Genomic DNA, 25,661 nt, shown 5'->3' with positions numbered 1-25,661 from the left:
CAGCGTGTGAAGTGGTGCCAGGAAGGAAGCTCGTAGCCTCACACCTCTGAGTCACATTACTGACCCCAAGTAATTTTGTTTTCCTCCCAACAGGTAATATGGTGGGACATATATGAAAACAATATAAATTGCACACAGTGAAAGTTCCTGCTCGCAGCCCCTTGTTCCCATTTACTACTCTTCCTCTTATTCCAATGAATTAATTTTCATTAATTTCTAGGGTATCTTTCTGATTTCTAGTTTGTTTGTTTTGAAGTCACACCTGGCAGTGTTCCGGATTTAATCCTGGCTCTGCACTCAGGGATCACTCTTGGTGGACCTTGGAGGACCATATGGGGTACCAGGATTGAACCTGTTTGGCCGTGTATAAGGCAAATGCCCTACCTACTGCACTATCTCTCTAGTTCTCTTTCTGATTTCTTCATGCAAATATAAGTGGTATGAATATTATTCTTACATTTCTTTTCCTTAAGCACAGTTAACGTGCCATATGTAATTGTGCTTTTTGTGTGTGGGTTTTTAAGTTTATGAATTGGTGTCTGTTAGGAACTTTTTAATGATTGACTAGTTGATTGAGTTCAGGGCCACACTCAGTGGTGATCAGGGCTGATTCCTGGCTTTACGCTCAGGGGTCACTCCTGGAGGTGTGTAGGGGACCATATATGTGGTGGTGGGATTCGACTGGAGCAGGCTGCCATGCAAAGTAAGTGCCTACCCCCTCTACTGCCTCTCCTGCCCCAAGAGTTTGTTTTTTAATTATTACATATAGGGCCAGGATACAGCTCAGCAGTAGAGAACTTGTCTTTCCTGTGTGAGTCCCTCGGTTCAATCCCCAGTACCATAAAAAAGAGCATGGAGCTAGGCGTAGCCCCTAAACTCTGCCAGGTGTAACCTAAGCTCTCCCCTGCACCCCAAATTGTCTGGTTATGATATTAAATTCTACTTGGGGTGGGGTTGGAGCAAGAGCATAGTGGTAGGGCATTTTCATTGCACACAGCTGACATAGGTTCAATCCTCGGCATCCATTTGGTCCCCTGAGCACCGCCAGGAGTAATTCCTGAGTGCAGAGCCAGGAATAACTTTGAGCATGGCCAGGTGTCACCCAAAAAGCCCAAAAAAATCTACTTGGGAAGGACTGCTAAGAAGCTGACCAAACCAAATCACTGTTTTCTTGATTTTTATTTTAGGAGAGTAAAGGACTTTCCTTTACTTTAATAGATCATCCCCATGTACTGGGCTCACCACTGTCCATTGATCTTCATGTCCAGGAGGGACAGAAACACTTCATTCCACACTACCCACCAGGTTTCCTGAACAGGCAACTCAGACAACTGTTGAATTCTGTTGTTTCCGTGACCTTCTATGATGTGTGTGTGTGTGTGTGTGTGTGTGTGTCTGTGTCTGTGTGTCTATGTATGTGTGGTGGGGAGGGGTGTTCCTTAAATGGCCCTCAGCATTTCAGATTGCATGTCAGTTCTTGAGGGAACATTTGACATGCTCTTGGGGAAATGTCCTTATGTTTGAATTGATTTTTCATGTAGACGAGGTCCACAGTCTTGTAGGAATGGGGCTGGGCTGGAGACTCACTGGAGTGAAATAGTGAAGCCCATATTATGCACACAGAGACAACTGGGAAAGCTTAGAGAGGTACAAAATGAATGGTTCTAAATTGTCTCCAATATTGACATCGAGGCCACTGCAAAAACCATTGAATTGGTCTTGTCCTAGGGCCCAGGAAAGTGGCTGTGTGGCTTACAGAGCTTTCCTAGTGTGAGTCTCTGACTTTACTGGGTTCCCCAAGGGGGAAAATGGGTCCCCTCCCATGTCACAGGAATTCCTCCAGAGGAATCCTGAAGACTTGGGTGGATTATTTGGATGTCTAAGCAATTATTTCTCAAAACAGATTTGTTTTGTTTTGGGCCATATCCAACAGTGCTCAGGGCTTACTCCTGGCTCTGTGCTCAGAGACCCTTACTCCTGGTGGGGCTCAGGGGACCAGATGGGTTGCCAGGGATCAAACCCCTGTAGGCCGTGAGCAAGGCAGGAACTATTATCTCTCTGGCCCCCAGAGAGAATTGTTCCCCCCTGAGATTCCCACCGCTTCCCTGGGGAATGAAATCAAGCTATTCTGTGTCAGCTGTGTCGAGCATGTATATGTTTTGAATGCTGCTTTGTTTTCCCCCGTGCTTTAGAGGAAAGGGTAGTTCCAATAGGCCCCCTCCCCATGACATTCCTTTCTTCTCCTAAAACATGCCCTTGAGTCTTTGCTCCTAGAATATTTTGGAAAGTATGTAAGATATTTCTTTGTTAGTGCAGCCCCAGATGCTGGTCTCTACATATTCCATAAGTGCTTTCTCTGGCCAGTTTTTGGGTCACAATTTGTTTGTCACAATTGCTTCTAGAAGAGCCAAGTAAAATGCTGCTGAAACAACATTGTGACGTGTTGGTTTTTTTTTTTGGGGGGGGGGGCAGGGTTTTAAATAAACAACATGGCGACGCTTTTTCCTAAATCCTATCTGTGCTGGAAGTCAGCTTTACTAATTATAATCCATTCTACACATCGATCAGCAAAAGGAAAAAAGGAAAAAGAAAAGAAAAAGAAAGTCATTCTTTCTAGGTATTTTTAGGTTGATGGTTGGCAACAATAAACTTTCACTTAACTTCAGCAGCAGCTGAAGCCATGTTGTCAATTCAAAAACATCATTTTTTTTGCAGGAAATAACAATGAGAGGAAGTTTGTCAGCCAATCCTTTTTTTATCATCAGGCTGAGATGACTGTATTGGAGAGAAATGAGAGAGAGAAAGAGAGAAAGGAGAGAAATGAGGGGGTGATGGTAGGGAGAGAAAGAGAGAGAGAGAGAGAGAGAGAGAGAGAGAGAGAGAGAGGTGCAAAGATGTACCAGGCACTTGTGAGGACCATAGATAACTTGAAATCCATTCTGTTTTTTTCTTTGTTGGAGAAAGAAAGCTTCTGCAAACGTGACCTTCCTTATTTACAGGAAGGCCCAGTTAATCGAACACGACTTTGAATGAAGTCCCTTTTATACAACTGCTTTGGCAAAGACTCCAAAGAAGCCTGTGAGGCAGAGGCTGGAATCAATACCCCACAGAGGGTTTGGCCACGTCAAAGCCCAGGACCTACTTACAGCCAGTGGACTAGTATTGACCTTGAGGAGAGGAAAATCACCAGAAAGGCGAGCAGAGGTCAATGTAGAACACTGGGAACCTTAATCACACTACCTACCTGTTACAGAACAGGTGTGCTTGCTTGCAGCTCACGAACTTTAGACTTTTGAGGTAATTTCATTCATAGTTTTACAGATGAGGGCCTGGAATGATAGTACAGCAGGTAAGGCCCCTGTTTTGCATGTGGCCAGCCTGGATTCAATCCCCTGCACCCCATCTGGTCTCTAAGTCCCTCCAGGAGTGATGCCTGAGTGGAGTCAGGAGTAATCCCTGAGCAGAGTTGGGTGTGGCACCCCCCCACCCCCTCGCACCCAGCCAGCCCCACCGCAAAATGCTGTTTTACAGATGAGGAAACTAATGTTGCTTAAGATTAGTGATGTTGGGGCTGGAGTGATAGGACAGCGGGTAGGGCGTTTGCCTTGCACGTGGCCAACCTGGGTTCAGTGCCCTACATCCCATGTGGTCCCCAAAGCACCAGCAGGAGTAATTCCTGAGTGCAGAGGCAGGAGTAACCCCTGAGCATCGCCGAGTGTGACTCAAAAAGAAAAAAAAAATTAGTGATGTAGAACCAAACTGGGCACAGAGGAGGTGAGTTTGTAGTGGTCTTTTTAGTTAGCTGTGGTGAAGAACAAAAACTTCCCTTTTTTCTCCAGCCAGGGATAGAGGCACCACCTACATCATCTGCATTCCTCCTTCCAGGGACCAAAGCGATCGTACAGCAGACAGGGTGCTTACCTTGCTCCTGGGTCTTGGGGGTGGCCAAAAATACATTCCAGCTTCTTACCGAGACCCTTACTTTAATGCAACCAAAGTATATCATGATGAATTATTATCTCTTCATTTGCATAACCTTGCATCTAGAATGGTTGCTGCCACCGGCAGACCTCTCACAGTTGAAAATGTTCCTGGGGCCGAGACGATAGCCTAGGGATAGAACACTCTTACTTCTCGGAGTGAATCCCTGGGCTTGATCGGGGGGCACCAAGGGTAGGGGTGGGGGGTGGGGGTGGCAGTGTTCAATGTTCCCTTTCCTGAGTCCTGCCAGCTGCCCACCTGTCACTATAGAATATCCATCCAAGTTGGCATGGCAGGGAGGGAAGTCAGTGATCCAGAATACACCCTGTTTGCTTCTTTCTCCATGCAAAGAATCTGTAAACTCTGGGAAAAGTGAAGTCTTCTGAGGCTAGAGCAATAGTACGGCAGGTAGGGTGATTGCCTTGCATGCAGCTGACCCAGGTTCAATCCCCAAATCCCATAGGGTCCCCTAAACCTGCCAGGAGTGATCCCTGAGCACTGAACCAGGAGTAAGCCCTGAGCACTGCTGGGATGGCCATACACACCCCCCAAAAAAGAGAGAGAAGATTTTTCTTCCTCTCATCCATGTATTTTATCTTCTAGAGAAATGGTGGGACTTAGCTTTGACCTTGGACAATTTGCTTCCGGGTCTGAGAATGACCTGTGCAGTGGCTTCCCAACTGTCCTAGCTAGACAGTCAAATGTGCCACATGATCTGCAGACCTTCCCCCAAATGCTCACAGGAGCAAGCAGGCTTAGGTACTTGGAAAGCCAAGATTTCTCTAGAACTCAACCCTTTGCTGTGTACTATTGAGTGGCTGGGAGAGGGGCTATTCTTTAAAAGGCAGGAGGGGGCCCTCAGAGATGGGCTGGCGTGAATGTTAAGGTCATCTGCCTTTCAGGTACACCAGGCCTTTGCTTTATCCCAGGTCACTGAGAAATCCTAGAGCTAGTAGAGACCCACACAAATGACTCATTGTCCCTCCGCCTCAAACAACTGCGAGCCAGCTCAGAATACAAAGCGCATTTGATGAGAGAAAGAGGCAGCACAGGCCCCACCCACACATTCCTGCAGCACTCAGGAGCTGGGGGACCTAGCAGAGAGGGGACCGCATCCTGTTTTGCACTCGCCTGTTTTGTTTTGTTTTTTTTTTTTTCCCTTAAAATCAGTGTTGTCTGGCGAATGTGAGAACACACAAGGTCATCGGTGCTCACTATTCCCTTGTGGTGATGACACAGGTGATAGGAAATGTTTGAAGGCCGTCCCCCTCCCCTTAAAAAACGCCCACCCTTTCTCCCCACTCTGCTTCTTTGGGGCGGAGAGGACCACATCTTGGTGGGGGCCAGTTTGAACCGGCTGCTTGAGTCACTGCGGGGACCATGTGGTGCTGGGCATCTAACGAGTCAGTTCCAGCCAGGCAAGTGTTTTAACCCCAATGTATGACCCGTCAGCCCGCTACCTTTCCCTCCTGAAGTGTGATGATGTCAACCATCTCCATCCATGGTCCTCCCCATGGTGCGGGAGAGAGGGTCTGCAGGAGCTGCCACACAGGAGGGGGTGAGTTCCTTCTCTGCAGGCGGGAATGTTCAGGGCTTGCACCCCAGGAAGGCAGCTGCCCCTGAGAGCTGAGGCCCAGCTCCATGGGAGCAGGGTGCTGCCCCCTTTCTGGGCTCTGTGCTCCGCAGATTGAAGCCAGGTTCTGTTCTTTGCAGGGAAAGGAAAAGTCAGTCTCCATCTCCAACCAGACCCTGCCTTCATCGCCTGTTCTCACGGACAAGGACAAGTCGTGCAGGAAATAATTTTATTTAAGAGTTCGGACAGAAAAGAGAGGTCCTCAAGGAAGAAAGAAAAGCTCCCCCACCCCGCCCCGTCTCCTGGGCCAAGCTGCCGCTGGGATAGGTGATTGAAAAATGGAGTGTGTAGCGTGAAAGAGAAGTTGGGATGTGGGTGACCTCAGAAGGGAGTGTGCTCTAGCGGTTGCTTTTGCAAAGCTGGTTATAAGCGATCTTGCCCAGCTGCACTGGCTTGGGGCTTTCTGTACAGAGAAGAGTCAGTTCAAGGGCCGGAGTGGTAGTACAGTGAGGGAGGAGCTTGCCTTGCGCGCGACCAATCCAGCTTCCATCCCCAGCATCCCCTCTGGTCCCCGGAATCCTGCCAGGAGTGACCTCTGAGTGCAGAACCAGGAGTAAGCCCTGAGCATAGCTGGATGTGGCCCCCAAATAGGGAGTGGGGTGTGAGCGATGGGAGGAATCAGTTGCTAGGGAAGAAAGACTGGGGGTCTCTATTCAGTCTTATCGAGCCTTTGTTTCTGCTGAGGGTCCCTTAGTAGGTTTCTTGAAGGGTGCCAGCCCTAAGCTTTGAGCTGACACCCTGAGTCTGGAGCTTGGGACTGGCATTCATGGTCCACCTGACTCCACCTCAAGGGAGGCTGATTTCTGCTGGGGCTAGAAGGTGGGATGGTTCATAATGGGACTTCCCTTCCCCATGGGCAGAAATTGCACCCTGTCGTGGCCTAAGTGGTGTGCCTGCCACCAGGGCATGTCTCATGAGAACTGCCCCTAATTGCTCCTGGGTCTTGCATGGGCACCAAGTTTCCTCTCTGCCCCTTTATTTTCAGACCCCCCAACCCCCACGGCATGAGAAAGCAGTCGTGTGGGAAAGGTGACAGTTCCTCCTGCGTGGGGCGGGGAGGCAGGGGCAGGCTGCATGAGGAAGGCCTCTCGGGCCACTGGAATTGCATGGATGGATGTGCCGTCTTGCTGGACAGGGCATGCTAGCTCCCTGCTAGACCTCCTGAGCTCGATCTGCTAATCCTGGAGATCAAGGCGCGTGGAGGTGGGGTGCGATCTGATGCTGGGCATCTGTTTTCTACCCAGCATGCCAAGAGGGAATTGGTGACATGGAAGGAAGCTGCCCCATAAACTTGGACATTGGATCTGATGTAACCAGCACAGGAGGGTGTTAAATTGGGGGGTTGGGGTGTTCTGGATGAAGGCATAGGGGCTTGGCAAGCTCTAGCAGTGCTTCATGGAATGCAGTGACCTAGACAGGCACAGAGCTGTGAGACCCATGGGCTCTTCGAAGTGACCAGATGCAGGAAAGAGGGCAGCCTCCCTTTTCCAAAGACTCACAAAGCAAAAAGGGTTCAAAGGAGCTCTTTCTTTTTTTTGAAACTTGATTTTTAAATTCTAAATAAACCTCTGATATGTTATCTTTTATTTTTTAATTTTTATTAGTGAGGCACCATGAGGTACAGTTGTAGACTTACATATTTTGTGCTTGAGTTTCAATTATACAATGATCAAATACCCATCCCTCCACCAGTGCCCATTTCCCACCACCGCGGGTCCCAGCATCCCTCCCACCCCCCATGCCCCCCATCCCATCCTGCCTCTGTGGCAGGGCATTCCCCTCTGTTCTCTCTCTCAAGGGAGCTCTTTGAATAGAACAGCAGAACCGTTTCCTGCACAGGGAGCAGAGGGTTAACCTGGAAGCCTGGCTGTCCTTTCATCCAGTCAGAAGTTTTGTGGGCTGTTCTGGGAATTTTTGGATTGAGGTCACATTCGTTTCTAACATCATCTAAGTTTCAGGTGCACCACTTATAATTAGACATTTATACCCAAGGCATTATGATCAAGTCTCGTTTCCACCCACCACACCCCATGGTTTATCCCTTTGCCTGCTGGACACACCCTAGGTCCCTTTCCCTCTCTTTCCACCAATCTGGCTCCATTTTGTCTTGCTTTCCATTGTTTTTTTTTTTTTATCTTCTCCACGTGAGTGCAATCCCACGTGTGTGTGTCTGACCTGTTTTACTCCAGAGGACCCTCTCAGAGTCCACCTCCCTTGTTCCATGGCCTGTGTCCGCACTTTCCATGAGCACCCACTAGCTGCCAGGCCCACAAGCCTCTTTGTGGTTGGCTGTGCACGTGAATTTTCCTACCGTCACCAGTTTTTTTTAAGGGGACCGCAGCGACCCCAAGGCTGAGACACCTGGTCTGCGGCTGGAGGGTTGGATCACATGGAAAAGGGAGTAGGTGGGAGTGGGGACCAGGGCTCTCATTCTTTGTCTTGTTCGGCATTCCTGTCCCTATTCTAGGGGCAGCACCCAAGGTTCCTTGGAGACATAGAACCACATCTTTGAAAGGAAGTGATTGCTGTCTGCTTCTCTAAAGGTGGTATGGTCAACTTTGCTCCTCGGAACAGAGGGATGTCACTGGGACAGAACCAAACGTGCTAAACCCAGAATCAGAGGACCTGCACTTTAGTTGTGACTCAGTTGCTTAACCAGAGTGAGTATCATGTTAATATCATTCATACTCTGATTTAGACAGTTGTGTTCATCACATCACAGGTCGGTCTACAGCTGAATCTTACGAAGACAATGTTGATGAGAAACAGCCTCGTTCCTGACGCCCCATTCGCTCTCAATGGAACGACCATCTCCGAATGCAACAGCTAGGTGTACCTAGGTCGAGAGGTCAACATGACAAATGACCTGGCACCCGAGCTGCGCAGGAGGAAGAGAGCGGCTTGGAACGCCTTCAAGAACGTCGAAGCAAGAGCTAAGAGGAGGAAGAACCTCCGGCTCCGGGCACATCTCTTTGATTCCACTGTTTTTCCTGCATTAACATACGCCTCAGAGACCTGGGCCCTACGCAAACAGGATGAGAACGCTATTCGGGCCTCCCAAAGAGGAATTGAAAGAGCTATGCTTGGAACATCATGTTTCACTCAAATGAGAGAAAGAATCCGGAGTTCCGACCTCCGTCGACGATCAAGAATCAGGAATGCTGTCTCGTTTGCCAAGGTGTCAAAAATCAGATGGGCTGGTCACGTAATGAGATTCAAAGACGACCGCTGGACTAGAGCCATTACCGACTGGATTCCACAGGCTGTCCAAAGACCGCGTGGCCGCCCACCTACCAGATGGTCAGACTTCTTCATCAAGATCATGAACGATCGGTTTGAGGCTCTTCATGTTCCCAGAGTGAACAGATGCCATTGGGCTACACTAGCACGCAACAGGGACAAATGGAGATGTTACTGGCACCCGCTCGAGCAAATCGACGATTAACGGGAAGTCAAGTGATCAAGTGAAAGTTCATCACATGCTCTGGCTCATCAAACCACCGCTCATCAGCAGACCCCCACTTTTTTTTCCCTTTATTTTATTTTATTTTTTTTACAGTTGTTTTTTCATTTTTTCATTTCATCATCCTGTTAATCGTTGATTGCCTCGAGCAGGCCCCAGTAATGTCTCTTTCATCCTAGCCCTGAGATTATTTTCACGGCTCTTTAGGAGAATGAGACCCATCATTGTTACTGGTATTTGGCATATTTGGTAGGCCACGGGGAGTTTGCCAGACTCTGCCCTGTGGGCAGGCTACATTCGATAGCCTGCAAGTTTGTCCAAAGTAGGAATGAGATAATAAGATGTCATAAAGAAAAGTTCTGATAAGATGTCGCGCAGTTGTAAATTTACAATTTTTTGTGCTTTGGTTTCAATTATACAATGATCAGATACCCGTCCCTCCACCAGTGCCCATTTTCCACCACCATGGATAATATCCCTCCCCCACTTTAAGACTGCTTCATAGTTGTACTCCAGGACTTGTCTTCATCAAACACCGTAGCCCCTGGGTCAGCTCCATTTCTGTATGGCTTATTAGTTGCCACAGACTATCTAGAACACCAACATAGGCACCATCATTACTTCCTAAACCCATGGCTGTGCGGCTGGTGGGAGATGTGACCCTCCCCAGAAGGAGCAGGCTTCCCCAGGTGGCTTCTGTGAAGTGGGGAGTGGGAAGGCAGCAGCCTTGAGACGGGAGCCTAGTGACCCCCGCCTCTACCTACCTCGATCAACTGGGGAAGGGGCTGAGGAAATCCAGGACTGATGAGTCTTCATTGAGCGAGCACCTGCCCAGTACGGACTCATGAGGTGACTGTCAAACCACACCTGTTTCACTTGTTCTTCACAGTGTGGGAAATGATTCTGCCACTTGATTTCTTGGAGAGCCATGAAACCCAGGCTGGAGCAAGCAACGGTTCTTTGCAGAGGAGGAAAGACAGTCTTATTACCCAGGCTTTTCCAGGTTCATCAACCACCCTTCACAGAAAAGAATTTCAGGTGGGCACGAGGAGTGGAGTAAAACAAGTTTATCTGGGGAGCAAGGGAAGAGAAAGAGTTCTCAAGGGCTCAGATGCTCAAGAGAGAACAGGGGCTTCTCAAGAGGAGCAAAAACAATCTCCTCTCTCAGACATAGGCTAGCTATTTCTCCAGAATGGGAAAAAATGTGCTCTAAAGTAAGAAAGTCCAGGGCTGGAGCGATGGTACAGCGGGTAGGGCATTTGCCTTGCACGCAGCCAACATGGCCGATACGGGTTCGATTCCCAGCATCCCATATGGTCCCCTGAGCACCGCCAGGAGTGATTCCTGAGTGCATGAGCCAGGAGTAACCCCTGAGCATCGCCGGGTGTGACCCAAAAAGCAAAAAAAATAAAATAAAAAATAAAAAAAAATAAAGTAAGAAAGTCCATCACAGCGATGTGGGCAAAAGCAGCTTCAGACAGGGTCAAAAAGCACAGGTCTCAGGAGAGAGGTGGGAAAATGCTCTCTAAAGTGAAAGGAGTGGGTATGGTGCCGCCAGCAGGTTAATTTGTACCTGTGAGGCGAGTGCATCAGCAGCCTGATGGCGCCTTCAGACTTCCAGATACCCCAAAATTGCTGCTGTCCCTTTGGCCAGACCCCAAAAACTTGGGGCAAAGTTTACCAAGAAAGTACACGGCCAAAAGTTAGGTATGTGGGAGACACACCCACAAACCACCTCCGGCTCAGCTATATAATTGGAGGCATGGCCTCTCTGGTTCCTGATTGAACTGCTTAACGGCCATGATCCCAGAGACTCAGAAACGAATCTCGGAACCCAAAGGCTTTTTTGGCAGAAATGTGTCCTATTCCTGCAGTAGATTACTGGCACTGGGCCACTCCATGTGTGAATAGGTTTCGTGCCTTGGCCTGTTCCCCCTGGTGGCCTAGTGACCACCATCCTCCAGAGGACACTGGACAGCCAGGTTTGGGCCTGCAGCGACAAGACACACGGGGCCTCACCAGATGGGTGTGGAGCCGACCCTTTTCTCCCCATCCCAACAAGACCCTGATTCGCCGCCTACAAACGGCCTCTCTGGCTCCTGATCAAGCTGATTAGTGGCCATGATCCTGGAGACTCAGAAACAAATCTCGAAACCCAGCGACTTTTGGCAGAAATGCATCCGGACCACATACAAGGTGGCCGCCGGCTCAGAGTTTATTGGAAAACCAGGTATGAGCTGGCAGTGACGGGGCAACTGCAGTCTCATGGGAAGGGGGACGGTACCGCCTCGTTCTTCACACCCTACCGAGGTCATGAGTTGCTCCCCATGAGTGGCTCTCTGGCATGGCTTTGGCTCCAGAGGCGAAAGGACTTAATACAGAGCCCGGCAGCTTGCGGCAGAAAAGTGAATGGCCCATGCGTTAAACTACAGTGGCATGCCTCCCCAGGAGGGAAAGGGTGTTGCTCCCTTCCGCCTTTTTCTCCCCCAGCAGTAGAGTGGCTGCCGCCTCAGAGCCAGGTATGAGCCGGCAGTGACGGGGCAACTGCAGTCTCATGGGAAGGGGGGCGGTACGGGCTCGTCCTTCACGCCCTACCAAGGTCACGAGTTGCCCCCCACGAGTGGCTCTCCAGCACAGCCATAACACCAGACGCACAGAAACCAATCTCGTAATTATCGGGCTCTTTGCAGAAATCCAAAATCATTATATGATTCTCATAACCAGCTATAGAAGACAAAGTATTTCACAATGCCTTTTCAGCAATTCTGATTGTTGGGGGGGGGGAATTCTAAATAATAATGGTGCATCTTTTGTCTAAAAAATGAATGTAATCAATGTAGAGAAGAGTTAAGTGGAAATCATCTGCCTCACAGGCATTGGGAGGGGTGGGAGGGGGGCTATATTGGGGTTCTTGGTGGTGAAAAAATGAGTACTGGTGAAGGGAAAGGTGTTTTTATCATTGTATGACCCAGACTTAAACTTGAAAACTTTGTAACTTTTCCCACAGTGATTCAATACATAAATAAATATAAGAAGAAAAATAAATAAATAAAATCATGAAAAAAAAAGTAAGGTGGAGTTCATACCCGATTCAATCAGCTAATCAGTGGCTGAATAAATAGCAGTACTCCTACATTAAAAAATAAATAAAGTGAAAGGAAACACACATCTCTAGCAGAGATGCAGGCAAATGTGCCTTTTCCTCTGCCAAGTTAGGTTATATACAGTTTTCCCCACTACCCCCCATCCCACCCCCCGCCAAAGTCAGTTGCTAGGATGGTTGTCAGCGGGGTGAGCTTGAAACTGTTGAGGTCCTTTTTTTTTTAATTATCTTCTTTTGATAGTCTTAGCATGATAAGTCTTTGTTCCAAAGGTGGAGCCTCTTTCCCAGAGGGTCGAACCCTGCTCTGGGCCTGGAATTCCATTTATTTATTTATTTATTTGCTTTTTGGGTCACACCTGGCGATGCACAGGGGTTACTCCTGGCTCTGTACTCAGGAATCACCCCTGGCGGTGCTCAGGGGACCATATGGGATGCTGGGAATCGAACCCGGGTTGGCCGTGTGCAAGGCAAACGCCCTCCCCGCTGTGCTATTGCTCCAGCCCCTGGAAGTCCATTTTTAAAAGGTTTCCCAGGCTCTGCAGGTAGTTTCTGTGTCTCAGAAGCTTCATGCCTCTGTGTTTGCTCCATGTTTTTCTCCCAGGATATATCACCAGCTCCTTACGTCTCTGCTTGCAACAGCTGCTGCCGCTTGTTCCGTGTTCTGCCCCTCCAGCTCCTCACGCCCTTCCTGCTTCTCCCAGCCCCCATTGCGGGCCTTGGGACAAGTCATTCCATGCCTATGGCTCTGCTCCCTCGCCTGGCTTTAGGTTGATCAGATCCCACCGCAAATCCCGAATCCTCTGGCCCTTTCTCCATCTTCTCCCCACCTATGTTTGGGATAGCTGGAAAATAGGAACTGACAGCACTCAGGGGTCGGGGGGGGGGGGTGACACTACCTGGAAAACCTATTACAGGCTGCACCATTCCCTAGTCTTTGCCAAGTCCCCAACTTTTCTTCTCTCCTTGATCTGGGCACCCCTCTCTAGTACCCAGTCCCCACTCTGCACCCTCAACTGATGACATTTTTTTTTCTTTTTGGGTCATAGCCAGCGATGCTCAGGGTTACTCCTGGTTCTGCACTCAGGAATCACTCCTGGCGGTGCTTGGAGGACCATATGGGATGTCGGGGATTGAACCTGGGTCGGCCGCGTGCAAGGCAAACGCCCTACCTGCTGTACTATCACTCCGTCCCCTGATGACATTCTTTGTGTCTCTGGATAAACAAGTCATAGGAAGAAAACTTCCTAAGGTCCTTCCCTTACCTGAATGTCTGCCTTCCTCAGAGGGCCTCCCCCAACCCCTGCCCATGGCCAGTCTCTTACACATGCACTGGACACCTCCCTCTTCCCCCCACCCCCAAAGGTACTTACACATCCATTGATTTGCAATTTCCTTCCTGCATTATTCTGACCAGTACATCCACCTGGTCCTATAGCTCCTTCACCTTTAAAAAAAATTCCTCGGGGCTGGAGAGATAGTACTGCAGATAGGACACTTGTCTTGGACTTAACTGACCTGAGTTCAGTTGCTCAGGTCAGACCATGTCATACGATCCCTGAGCTCAGAGCCAGGATAAGCCCTGAGCATTGCCAGATGCATAGCCCCCCAAATCCAAACCAAACCAAACCAAACCAAACCAAACTAACAACAACAACAAATCTTCCCTAATTGCACAACTACGTCTTTTCTGCTCCTTTTGTACCAACATTTCTTGGCATTTCTGCTTCCTGTCTCCATATTCAGACATTGCTCCCATCAGTCATTCATTCAACACACCAGTCCAAGTTGCCCTAGGCAAGGTCACCAGTGACCTCCACAAGGCCACTTTCAAAGCTAATTCTTAGTCTCTATCTCAGATGCCCTATCATCAGCGTCTGACTTGACCAAGCTTTTGCCCTTGAAGTCCTTTTTATTTCTCTGACCTCTCTCACGTGATTGCTGTGCTGGTCACTCTGCTTCTCCCCGATCACCTCTGCTCCCCAGGTACCCCTGAGCTCAGTCCCCAGCCGGCCGCACACTCTCCACTTCTTGGGGGATCACGCTTAGATGAGGTGAGATGGACTTAAAAAAATCAACCTAGGGAAACTTCGACATGGAGGTGGGGGTTGATGAGCCGGAACTGATGTTCCAGACAGCTGACCCTGGGATTATATTCAGTACAGACTGGACTGTGAAATCAAGGGTAAGCATCTTGACTCGGCTGGCAAGAAAAATCCAGTTACACTCTTAAAGGAATTGTCAGCAGTCAAGTCTCAATATTAAGCTTTCCACGCACGCTTAGCAACAGTGGCCACAGAGCAGAGAAAGACTCAGAGCTGTGTTTGTGCTATTTTGATGAAAACTATGACCATGACCAAAGCAAACAGACTTGGAGCTGTCACCACTGACTGAAAAAGGAAAAAACGGTTGCAGAGCATTTAGAATCTCAATGGACTTACTAAAGGGGTTTTCTTTCTTTCTTTCTTTCTTTCTTTCTTTCTTTCTTTCTTTCTTCCTTTCTTTCTTCCTTCCTTCCTTCCTTCCTTCTTTACTTCCTTCCTTCCTTTCTCTTTTTCTTTCATTCTCTCTTTCATTCATAATTTTATTTACTTATTTCTTTATTTGCTTTTTGGGTCACACCCGGCGATGCTCAGGGGTTACTCCTGGCTCATGCATTCAGGAATTACTCCTGGCGGTGCTCAGGGGACCATATGGGATGCTGAGAATTGAACCTGGGTCGACCATGTTGGCTGCGTGCAAGGCAAACGCCTTACCCGCTGTGCTATCGCTCCAGACCCTCATTCATAATTTTAAATGTAATTAAATAACCATCCTTTACAAAGTTACTGATCGTTGAGTTTTAGGCATATAATAATTCAACACCAATCCCATCACCAGTGTCAACGTCCCTCCACCAGTGTTCCCATATTCCTTTCCCCCAACATCCATCCTGCAGCTACCCTGCCCCTACCCCTGCTTGTCACCTTGACAGTCAGTTTACAAAATTCTGGTAGTTGCAGCTTAGATCTCAGGTTTTCGGTGTTGTTGAGTTTATGTTTCGGTTATGTGGCTCTACCACTCTCCCCCATCACCAGTGTAAATGAAGCCCCACACCCCCGTTCCTCCATTACTTCCCTTTCTCTTCTTCTCCCTTTCCCCTCTTGATTTCTTTCCTTCTTTGTCCTTCTCCTCTCTAAACTCTGGGCTCATGGGTGATCTAGGCATACCCCTTTACTACAATAAATTTCCCTATCCAGTATTCTATATCTACAGATAAGTGAGATTATCCCGTGTTTGTGGTTGTTCTTCTGACTTACTTCACTCAACATGCTATCTTCCAGTTCCAACCAGGTTGCAACAAATTGCATGAGTCCGTTTTTCCTTGCAGCTGCACAGTATTCCACTGTGTGTGTGTATATTGCTACATCTTCATAATCCATTCATCTGTCCTTGCACACCTAAGTTGATTCCATATCTTAGCTATCGTACTGAGTGCCACAATGAATAACGGTGTGCATATGTCTTTTTGAATGAGTGTTGTTAGGTCCTGGGGGTGGATACCCAAAAATAGAATTGCTGGGTCATATGGTAGTTCTAAGTTTACTGAGGACTCTCCATACTGTTTTCCATAGGGGTCGAACCAGAAAACATACCCATCAGCAGGGGATAAGAATTCCTTCTTCACCACACCCCCGCCAACACAGATTGTTCCTACTATTTTTGATACGTGCCATTCTCATTGGTGTAAGATGGTATCTCATTGATGTCTAAAGGCTGAGGGGGGTTCTAATGTAAAGAGATGACATCAGAAGCTGTCAGCTTAGCCCCTGATGGTTAAAGGTGGAGGGAGGAAAAAGGATGAGATTTGGCTTGGATGACCAGACAGTGATGCCTTCACAATTGAGGATAGGAAGACTGTTTATAGGACACGTAGTCTTGTAATTTCTGGCAAAGAAGGTTCACTATACTGCGTCTGGTTTTCATAATCAGAATAACATAGATACCATGACTGAAAGTAGAAAAAATATGCATTAGCATACTAGTCAAATATAAAGAAGCATGCTTTGGAAATTAAAGGATAGAAAACATTGTATTATAAATTCCACATGGATATAAATTCTACATGGATATAAATTTTTGGTTAATTCCGATCACAGATGTGTTCGCATTATTGATGAGGTTAGTCATGTGAGTCCTATGGTTTCCCACAAACCTCACTTTCCTAATAAATCGACATCTGTGATAAAGCAAGAAACAGACCAATCAACCAGAGGGCCAGAGAGCTCGTGCAAAGGACTGAGCGCATGCTTTGCCTGTGGGAGGACTGGATTCAATCTCCAGCACTGAGTCTCTGCGCACCGCACTGGGGAGCCCCTGGAGCACCTCTGAGTGTGGCCCTACAACTAAAAATCCAAAGCAAAGAAAACAAAGACTGTTTTTCTGTTCCCCAAACTCCCATTTCCGGTCCTGAGCTCTGCATGCAGGCTGGTGTATGCCGCTGCTGCTTTACCTGCAAGCTCCCAGCATCTCCTAGGCAACCTGTCCCCTCCCGAGTCTCCCCAATTCCCATCCTCGTTTGTTTGCTCAGGTCAAAACTGTGGAATCATTATTGGTTTCTTTCTCTTCCTCAAAATCCATATCCAAGCAAAAAAATCACGGGGTGTGGGTGTCCTCTTCAAAGCAGAGGAACACTGAGTGCACTCCTACCTCTCCCCGCCGGCTCCCTGCTCCCTTCTAGAAGCAGACTCAGCTCCAAGCGTGCCCCAGTTTTTCCTTGGCTCTTTTCTCCATTCAAAATGACCCTGTGAGTGCAGGGGGGGTGGGGAGGGGGGCAGCCCCTCTGTGCTCCAATCCCTAGTGGCCGTGCCTCCCATCTTCCCATCCCACTAGGCAAGGACAGGAGGAGCTGCTCTTCGAGCTTGTCCCTCCAGGCCCCCGTAGCTTGAGGGGAGGATGTGCAGGGGGCCCCTCTCCCTCCAGCAGGCCTCTCTCCGATGGTGCCTCAGTAAGCCAGCTGTGCTCTTGCTTCTGGTCATTGTCCTGGCTTTCCCGCCTTTCTGGATGGCTCTTCTGCCAGATTCTGGCTCTGCCACTGTCTCACTCTTATGCAGATTTCACATGTCTCCTCGTTGTCTGAGTCCTTCGTGGAAAGTAGTCACATCTTTTCCGTGTCACCAATGCTTTTTGACTCCCACCGGCCCATACTTACCTTAATCTGAACGAGTCTTATGTTTTGTTTTGTTTTTATTTTTTTGCTTTTTGGGTCATACCCAGCGATGCTCAGCGGTTACTCCTGGCTCATGCACTCAGGAATGACTCCTGGTGGTGCTTGGGGGACCATATGGGACGCTGGGAATCGAACCAGGGTTGGCCGCGTGCAAAGCAAATGCCCTACCCGCTGTGCTATCGCTCCAGCCCTGAACAAGTCTTATGGACAGCTTCATTTCCATCCTCTGCGGGCCCCCAAGGTGTGCATGGAACACAGTGAGCTTCCTGTTACTTGAATTCATTTATGTTTGAGGGATGCCTCAGTCGACGGGAGCCTGGCACGGTGCGTGAGATGCGGTGAGTATTCAAGGGGTGTCTTCTGGATGGTAGAACCCTCCATCTTCCTGGGCTCCTCACTACTCTGTCAAGGAGAGCAGTCCCTGTCCACTCACTCATTTATTTCCGAAGCATCTTTTGTTGTCAGTTTAGATATTACGGGGATGCAGACAAGAGACATTGAACCCCAGAGTTATACGCTGATAGGGAGAGTTAAAGAGACAGAAACAGGGGCTGGAGAGATAGCACAGCGGGTAGGGTGTTTGCCTTGCACGCGGCCGACCCGGGTTCGATTCCCAGCATCCCATATGGTCCCCTGAGCACCGCCAGGAGTAACTCCTGAGTGCAGAGCCAGGAGTAACCCCTGTGCACCGCCGGATGTGACCCAAAAAGCAAAAAAAAAAAAAAAAAAAAAAGAGAAACATCACAATTCTGGGTGGTCAGGGAGATGGGGGCCGAGAGTCAAGGCCTCTGCAGGGCACAGAGGTGGCAAAGAAGGACCCCAGACTAGGATGAGTCAGGGAAGGCCGGTGCAGATAAAGAGCCCCTCATTGGGCCCCGAATGATTGATGAGTAGGACTGGCAGGATTACTCTGCCAGGTGGGCGATGGACATGGGGGGCAGGGGCTGGCGGTGAAGACTGGTAAAAGCAGGGACCCCGGGAGCGGCACTTGCAAAGCCTGGGAGGCAGGAGCGTGGTGGGCTCTAGGAACGGAGAACGGGGCAGCTGGAGTCGAGCGCGCAGGTGCAGGTGAGAGCGTGAGGGAGGGGCCACTCGCAGAGCTGGAGTCCGGGTGCTTTGTAGACAGCCACGGCCCCTCGGGAACTGGCCGCTGCGTTCCTCCACCGAGTCCCACTCTCACCGCTGGGGCAGCCTGAGCTCCTGCTGTCCGGCCTGCGAATTCCCCAGTGGGCCGGGCCTAGCTCAAGCACCCTCTCCTCCAGGGATGTTTGCTGAGCCTGTGCCAGATTGCCCTGGGTCCAGATGTTGCTGGAACCTGCCGCTGGTCTAGGGGACTCGTCTGAGGACTCCAGTATATAGCAGTTCAGGGGGAAAGGCTGTGAAAAAGGCTGCGGGGGGCGTGGCTTTCCTCGGGGGCGGGGCTAATGGGCGGGGCGGGGCTTTGGGTCGAAGGGCTGAGGAGGTGACTAATGAACTGCTTAGGTGATGTCGCAGATGCTGCTGATGCGGTTCTAGGCCACACCCGCGGGTGCTCAGAGCTTCCTCCTGGCTCTGTGCTGAGGGATCACTCTTGGCAGGGCTCAAGGAACCAGATGGGGTGCCGGAGATCTAACCCCAGTTGGCCTGGTGCAAGGCAGGTGTCCTCCCCACTGCAACATCTCTCGGGCCCCCCTGAACTGGTTTTTACAGGACAAAGAGGTCCGGGCCCAAGTGATAGTACAGCGGGTAGGGCGTTTGCCTTCCACACAGTCAACCGACCTGGGTTCAATCCCCGACATCCCATAGGTACCCCCCCACCCCCACCCCAGCACCGGCAGGAGCAATTCCTGAGTGCAGAGCCAGGAGGAAGCCGTGAGCATCACACACACACACAGGGTGTGGCTGGAAAGCAAACTAAACCACAAGGACCAGAAGGTTCTAGGCCAGGAGATAGCTTCATATTGCCCCTACATCACACACACACACACACACACACACACACACACACACACACGCACACACACGTTCTTTTTCTGGGGGGTGAGTGGGGAGCACACCCGGCAGTGCTCAGTTACTCCTGGCTCTGTGTTCAGGAATTACTCCTGGCGGGGCTTGGGGACAATATGGGACGACAGGGATAGTACCCAGGTCGACCCTGAGCATGCAGGGCGAGTGCCCGAGCCGCTGTGCTTTTGGGTGTCCCTCAGCCCAGGTTGGAAAGAGCACCCTCCCGCCGCCCTTCGGTTCCGGCTCACTGCCCCCATGGGCCTTCAGAGCTCACGCTCCAACTCTGGACTTTGTACCAGTCTCGGGCAGGTCATTTGTTTATCGGGCCCCGGGTCTGAGCAGCTGCTTGCTGAAGTGTGTGCGCCTTCCGGTGATCCCCGGACCCCTCTCGTGGATCCCAAGGGCGCCCCCCCCCCACCCTCCACCCGCCCACTCCGGGGTGGTGGGGGCCTGAAGGTTCCAGTGCCAGTGGGGGAAGACGTCGAATCAACGCTCCCTGCAGGGGGCGCTGCGCCCTCCTCCCGCACCTGCGGCAAGGCCCCGCCTGCAGCGTCCCCAGGTGAGCTGACGGCTGCCCGGGCCGGCCCCGCCCCTTCTCCAGGTCCTGCCTGCGACTTCCGGAAGCGCCTCCAGAGACTGCTCAGTTCCAACAGGTGCGGAGCAAAAAGGGAAACCATTGGGGGGGCGTGGGAGGGGGCCACCCAGATCCCCTAGGGCTCCTGGGAATGGGAAAGGGGCTGGAAATCAGACCGGGTGTTCCTGGGCGGGTGTGTGCTTGTCAGCAGAGGAAATGTGAGTCGGGAGCTGGGGTGACAGCCCGTGTGTGTGTGTGTGTGTGTGTGTGTGTGTGTGTGTGTGTGTGTGTGTGTGTGTCCTTGGGAGGCATTCACAGGGACAGGGCAGGAAGAACGGACTAGGACTCAAATCGCAGAAACACGGTTTGCCTACATTCGACCAAATCTTAGTATTGTTCATGAGGGCCCAGGGCCTGGGGCCTGGGGCCCAGGGCAGGCCCCAGAGAATGTTTGCTAAGGGATGAATGATTTACCTCTCTGCCAACGCCCCCTCCCCCACTGTTCCCTCTGGAGCTGGCCGCTGGCCGCTCTCACCGCATGCATGCTTAGAGCTCGCCACCAGTGCCAGTTACTCAGTCCTGTCCTGTCCCCAGGAAGCTGCCCATCTAGCAAATGGCCTGTTCTGACTGGTAGTTGACCGGGCAGTGAAGTGGGGTTGGGGGGGGGGGTGCTTGGGACCACCTCTCAGACAGGTGTGACATGATTTGGCCTTGAGGGATGAGGGTGTGTGTGTGTGTGTGTGTGTGTGGAGGTGGGTGAAGTGGGGTGTGTGTGTGTGTGTGTGTGTGTGTGTGTGTGTGGAGGTGGGTGAAGTGGGGTGTGTGTGTGTGTGTGTGTGGTTTGTTTCTTGTTTGTCTGTGTGTGTGTCTGTCTGTCTGTCACCGGGGAGGGAACTATGGAGGAGTGTTTGACCTGAGAGCCATGTGGTTGGGTTTTCAGAATTCGTGGGATGTTCCGAAAGGATAGTAAGTGGGAGCCAGATGTGGGTTCAGATTTGGTTTTAAATGGTCAGATTTGGGTTATGGGCGCATCACTCTGGAGATGGCTCTTCAGGTCGCAAGGCCAGTCAGGAAACCCTGACAAGAGCTGCGGTACAGGATGAAGGGGGTTTGGCCTGGGCAGTGGCAGTGGGCTCAGGGCGACGGAACGGCTTTGTCAGGCCTCCACAGAGAAAGAAGCTCTAGGCTGGGAGTGAGGCGGGCGGGTGTCTTTAAGGGAGAAGACCATGACGCGCCCCCTCAACTGGCTGCTTCTCTCCTAGCCTAGACGTCGTTCCTCCCCAGCTCCTCCTCTGTTGAGCTGTTCTGCCTGAGGCCTCTCCATCAGGTATTTCCCTAAGCTGGGGGCTCTTCCTCGAGATGCCCCTCATATCCGGGTGTTGCTCCCCAAACATTCCTCCATCCAGGTGTGCCGCCTCCAGGCACTCCCCAGCCTAGACGTCTTGCCTCAGAGCCTCCTTTCATTCTGGTGCTCCTCCTCTAGGTGTTCCGCAACGGTAGTGATTGTCCTCGATGATTTCCTGACTCAGGTGCCCCAGGTTTGACTTCTCCCTGCCTAAGCTTCCGTCTGAGGGCGGAGGTGAGGCACAGGGTGGTGCCTGCCGGGCTGAGGGTCAGGGTGGGTTTGCAGGGGGCTCTGGGTTCAGGAGCAGAGGAGGATAAGGCTGCCCTGGCTGTGTCTGTCTGCCCCCACTCCAACCCTGGTCGTTGAGGGACTGGTAAAATATGGCCAACTGTGGCCTCTGTGTATGGCCCCATGTGGCTTATTAGTGCGGAGCCATTTTTGTCTTCTCTGGACAACCGCTGTCCCCCAGCAGTGGAGCAGACCAGCCCCGAAACGCGGCTCTGTGGTCTGGCTTCCAGTGCTAGGATGTTCAGCTTTCTGGGCCTCCGATTCCTCATCTCTCGCACCCTCGCCAGATGCTAGATGTTTCTCACATTTCCAACTTCTGGGAGCACATTTCCTGGCGCCTGACCCAACTTGTGCTCAGTGAGTTTCAGCTTTGGTTTATTTTTCAGCAGCTCCCAAAGCCGATTCCCATGCACTCAGCTCATTTCCTGCCCAATGACAGAGGGCTCTAGTTGCTGGTCTCGTCTCCAGAGTGGGCTGTGTCCTAGTGTGGCAGTGAGCATGGCCTGGGTCGTGTGCTGGGGTTCTAGCCCTGGCACTCACGGGCTGGCCCTGTGTGTTCCAGGGTTCCACGCCCAGGACTGGTTGCCTGGCATCTGAGGGTCTTCTTGGAGCCACAGTTCTTCTGGCTGAGGCTAAGGTTCACCAATGTCTTCCAGCCCCTCCACGATCACAGCTAATGACAGTGAGTATCAGCAGGAGAGGGGGGAGGCCCCATTACCTTCTGGGATGGGGGAAGGATTCCACTCCCTCTCCTGACCCCCTGGAACCCATTCATCCCATCCATAATTCACTCTCTCTCTCTCTCTCTCTCTCTCTCTCTCTCTCTCTCTCTCTCTCTCTCTCTCTCCAGCCACTGTGGGGCCCTCACAGTTCCCCATGGCCTCGCCTATGTCCCCGGAAGCAGGCACTGGGACCCGGGCATGGCCTGTGTTTGTAGGAGTTGTGCTGGGAGCCGTGGTCCTCTCTCTCCTCATTGCACTCGCTGCCAAATGCCACCTGTGCCGCAAATACCGAGCCAGCTACCAGCACCACCCGCTGCCCAGGACAGGGAAAGGGCTCCGTTTGCATCTGGGCGAAGATGACGACGATGGCTTCATTGAGGACAATTATATTCAACCCGGGATGGCAGGGATGGGGTCAGGGATCACCCGGGACAACCTCTCCCTCTGAACCTCCATCTCCTGACCCTCTAAGGTCTGACAGTTGAATAGTAGATACTCTAAGGGAGTCGCAAGCCTCAGGGACATTGGTGGCCAGTGCTCAGGGGCCAAGCAGGTAGGGCAGCCTCCACCCCCCACCCCCACACGAGTCATCAGATGACTGTGACCTTCTCTTACTCAGTGAGAGAGTAAGAGAAGGTCTTACTTCGTACCTTCTTAAGACTTAAGAAGGTCTTACCACCCTCTCTGGCTGCCAGGAAGATGCTTGTTGAGGGCCTGACTCAGGAAGTCAACCCCTGGCAGATTCTACTCTGCCCTGTCCCTTCCACCATCACCTCCTCTATCTGTAACCTCCTTTCCAACCCTGCCGCCTCTCAGGCTCTCTGCTCCTCCACTCTCTGCTCCCTTCTGCTCTTCCCTTCATCCTCTGTGCCAGAGGAGACCCCCACGTGGCTGGTCTTGCTGCCAAGCATGGCAGAAGTGCCCAGATGAGAACATCTGAGAAGAAGAAACCCAATATGACCCATTTTTTATTAAAATGTTTTCTTACCGGTCAAATGGATCACCGAAATGGTTCTGTGCTGTTTTTGTTTTCCCCATAGGTATTAATAAATAGCTTTTCATTTTAAATATAAATAAAGAAGTCCCTCGTTTCATTTTTCTGCAGTGGTAGCAGTGCATACAAAGGTTCCTTGGGCCCAGGGAGGCAGCTGAGGGGGCCGGCGCACATGCATTTCTTGCACAAGCTTTGCCCTCTATCCCTAGCACTGTGCCCTGCTCCCCTCGTACCTCTGAGCGTGACTGTGGCCGCCCCTGCACCCAGCAAGCCTTGACACGTTGCATCGCCCTAGCACTGACCTGCTCCATTCAGCCGTCTCCCGAGCCCTTCTTGGGAGCTCCCCCACTGAAAAATGGGAAAAATGTTCCTCACCACTCACAGTGGACCCTGTGTGCAGACAGCCCCTACCCCCAGCACACTCCCACTGCCCCGAGAACCCCCGGAGCTCCTCTCCCCTTTCCGGCTGATCCTTGCTACACTCAGCTCCTGCCCTCTGAGCCCATCTTGTTTTGAAATAACGGCCGAGTCTTACTTTGCACCTAGACTCTTGCACATGGTGGATGCTAAATCAATATTTGTTGTGTTTGTGGATTACTGTGGGCTGAGGAGCCGGGAGAGATGGGGGAGCAGGGGGAGGGTAGAAGGTTCTAGCCAGGAACTCGATGAAGAGGACGGGATAGCTGTTGCTGGTAGGAGATTGGGCCAAGGAGGCAGTTTGCTTTCTGAATTATCATTATCATTATTATTATTATTATTGTCTTTTGGGTCACACACAGATGTGCTCAAGGGTTGCTTCTGGTTCTGCACTCAGGAATTACTTGTGACAGTACGCAAGAGACCGTATGGGAAGCTGGGGATCAAACCCAGGTCAGTCGCATGCAAGACAAATGCCTTACCCACTATACTATCACTCTGGCCCCTGAATTTTAATTTTTATAGGAATATTGTTGACTTACAGTATTAAGGGATTTCAAGGGTTTAACTTCACACTACTCACTGTGGGTTACTGTCACCACTTCACCAAAGTTCCAGTGCTACCTAACCACCAAAAAAGACCCCTCTCCTCACTTTCACTCCATGAAAGGGGGCAGATTTTGTTGTTTTGGGGCCACACTTAGCAATTCTTAGGGAGCCATGAGTCCGGGTTCTGCTGGTTCTGGGGGCAGGGAGGAATACAGTGGGGTGGTGGGGTCCAAATTCAGGCTTCTGCTCAATCTGTTGAGTGCTCTCTGGCCTCAAGGGGGGAGAGTGCTCTCTTTTAGGGTGGGAGAGAGTGGATATTACTTCTTTTTTTTTTTGATATTACTTCTTTTTTTGTTACAATCAATAAAAAAAAAAGGGGGGGGGTTAGGGACTGGAGTGATAGCACAGTGGGTAGGGCATTTGCCTTGCACACGGCCGATCTGGGTTCAATTTCCAGGATCCTACATGGTCCCCCAAGCACCGCCAGGAGTAATTCCTGAGTGCAAAGCCAGGAGTAACCCCTGAGCATTGCTGTGTGTGACCCGAAAAGCCAAAAATAAATGGGGGAAGGTTTGGAAGAATTTAAGGCACTGGTGACTTGATAGGGTAGGAAGCAGGGGGTCCCGGCAAGCCCTTGCACTGTTTTTTTACAGGCATTAAGAGACAAGATGAATTCCCTGCCACAAAGGCAGGGTGGAATGGGGGGATGGGGGTGGGAGTGATACTGGGATCCGCGGTGGTGGAAAATGGGCACTGGTGAAGGGATGGGTACTTGATCATTGTATAACTGAAACCCAAGCACAAAAATTTGTAAGTCTACAACTGTACCTCATGGTGTTTCACTAATAAAAATTTAAAAGAAAAGAGAGACAACATGATGGGCTGGAGTGATAGTACAGCAGGTAGGGCGTTTGCCTTGCTTACAGCCGACCCAGGTTTGATCCCCAACATCCCATATGGCCCCTCCAGCCTACCAGGAGTAATTCCTGAGCATAGAGTCAGGAGGAACCCCTGAGTGCTGCCAGGTATAGCCCAAAAACAAACATTAAAAAAAGCAAACAAGCAAGGGGCGATGAGACAGCACTGCTGGGACTTTGTGAGTCTCCACTCCGAGTTTCTGGTCTAGCAGGTCCTTGAATAATGCCACCATTTCCACCAGTGCCCTTTCATGACCATGTTGGTGAGAAACAAAGAAATGCTGACCAACATTGCACAAAACGCTGTTATTTGAGGATCTGGTTTCCTCATACATTGTTTTGTTTCAAGTCACAGTTTGCTAGATCATGAGGTGAGTGTTTAATGTGCTCCGGTGACAGATGGCCCACCAGTCCCTTTTCCTGAGTCTGGACCCAGCGGGTACAGCATTGGGGTGGGGCAGGACAGGGGGCTTCTCTGACTCT

General features: G+C 50.7%; 1 protein-coding gene across 5 annotated transcripts; it reads left to right on the top strand.

The window, feature by feature from the left end:
• Positions 1-19,726: 19,726 nt before the first annotated feature.
• Positions 19,727-23,369, top strand: CUNH1orf210 (chromosome unknown C1orf210 homolog). Of its 5 annotated transcripts, XM_056130886.1 has the most exons (5): positions 19,727-20,025; positions 21,209-21,273; positions 21,430-21,484; positions 22,142-22,261; positions 22,430-23,369. In XM_056130886.1, exons 4-5 carry the CDS (start codon positions 22,225-22,227, stop codon positions 22,747-22,749), a joined length of 357 nt encoding a protein of 118 aa, XP_055986861.1. In that variant the 5' UTR covers positions 19,727-20,025; positions 21,209-21,273; positions 21,430-21,484; positions 22,142-22,224; the 3' UTR covers positions 22,750-23,369. The 5 variants fall into 5 exon arrangements, with proteins under 5 accessions (XP_055986861.1, XP_055986862.1, XP_055986863.1 ...); XM_056130887.1 differs by lacking the exon at positions 21,430-21,484; XM_056130888.1 differs by lacking the exon at positions 21,430-21,484 and having other exon boundaries at positions 19,983-20,025; positions 21,214-21,273.
• The last annotated feature ends 2,292 nt before the right edge of the window (positions 23,370-25,661 follow it).

The sequence above is a fragment of the Sorex fumeus genome, unplaced genomic scaffold, assembly GCF_029834395.1.
Source record: "Sorex fumeus unplaced genomic scaffold, SorFum_2.1 ptg000082l, whole genome shotgun sequence".
In the NCBI taxonomy this organism is placed as follows: Eukaryota; Metazoa; Chordata; class Mammalia; order Eulipotyphla; family Soricidae; genus Sorex; species Sorex fumeus.
The sequence above is the reverse complement of the archived record's forward strand: the minus strand, read 5'-3'. Positions and strand labels throughout refer to the sequence as shown.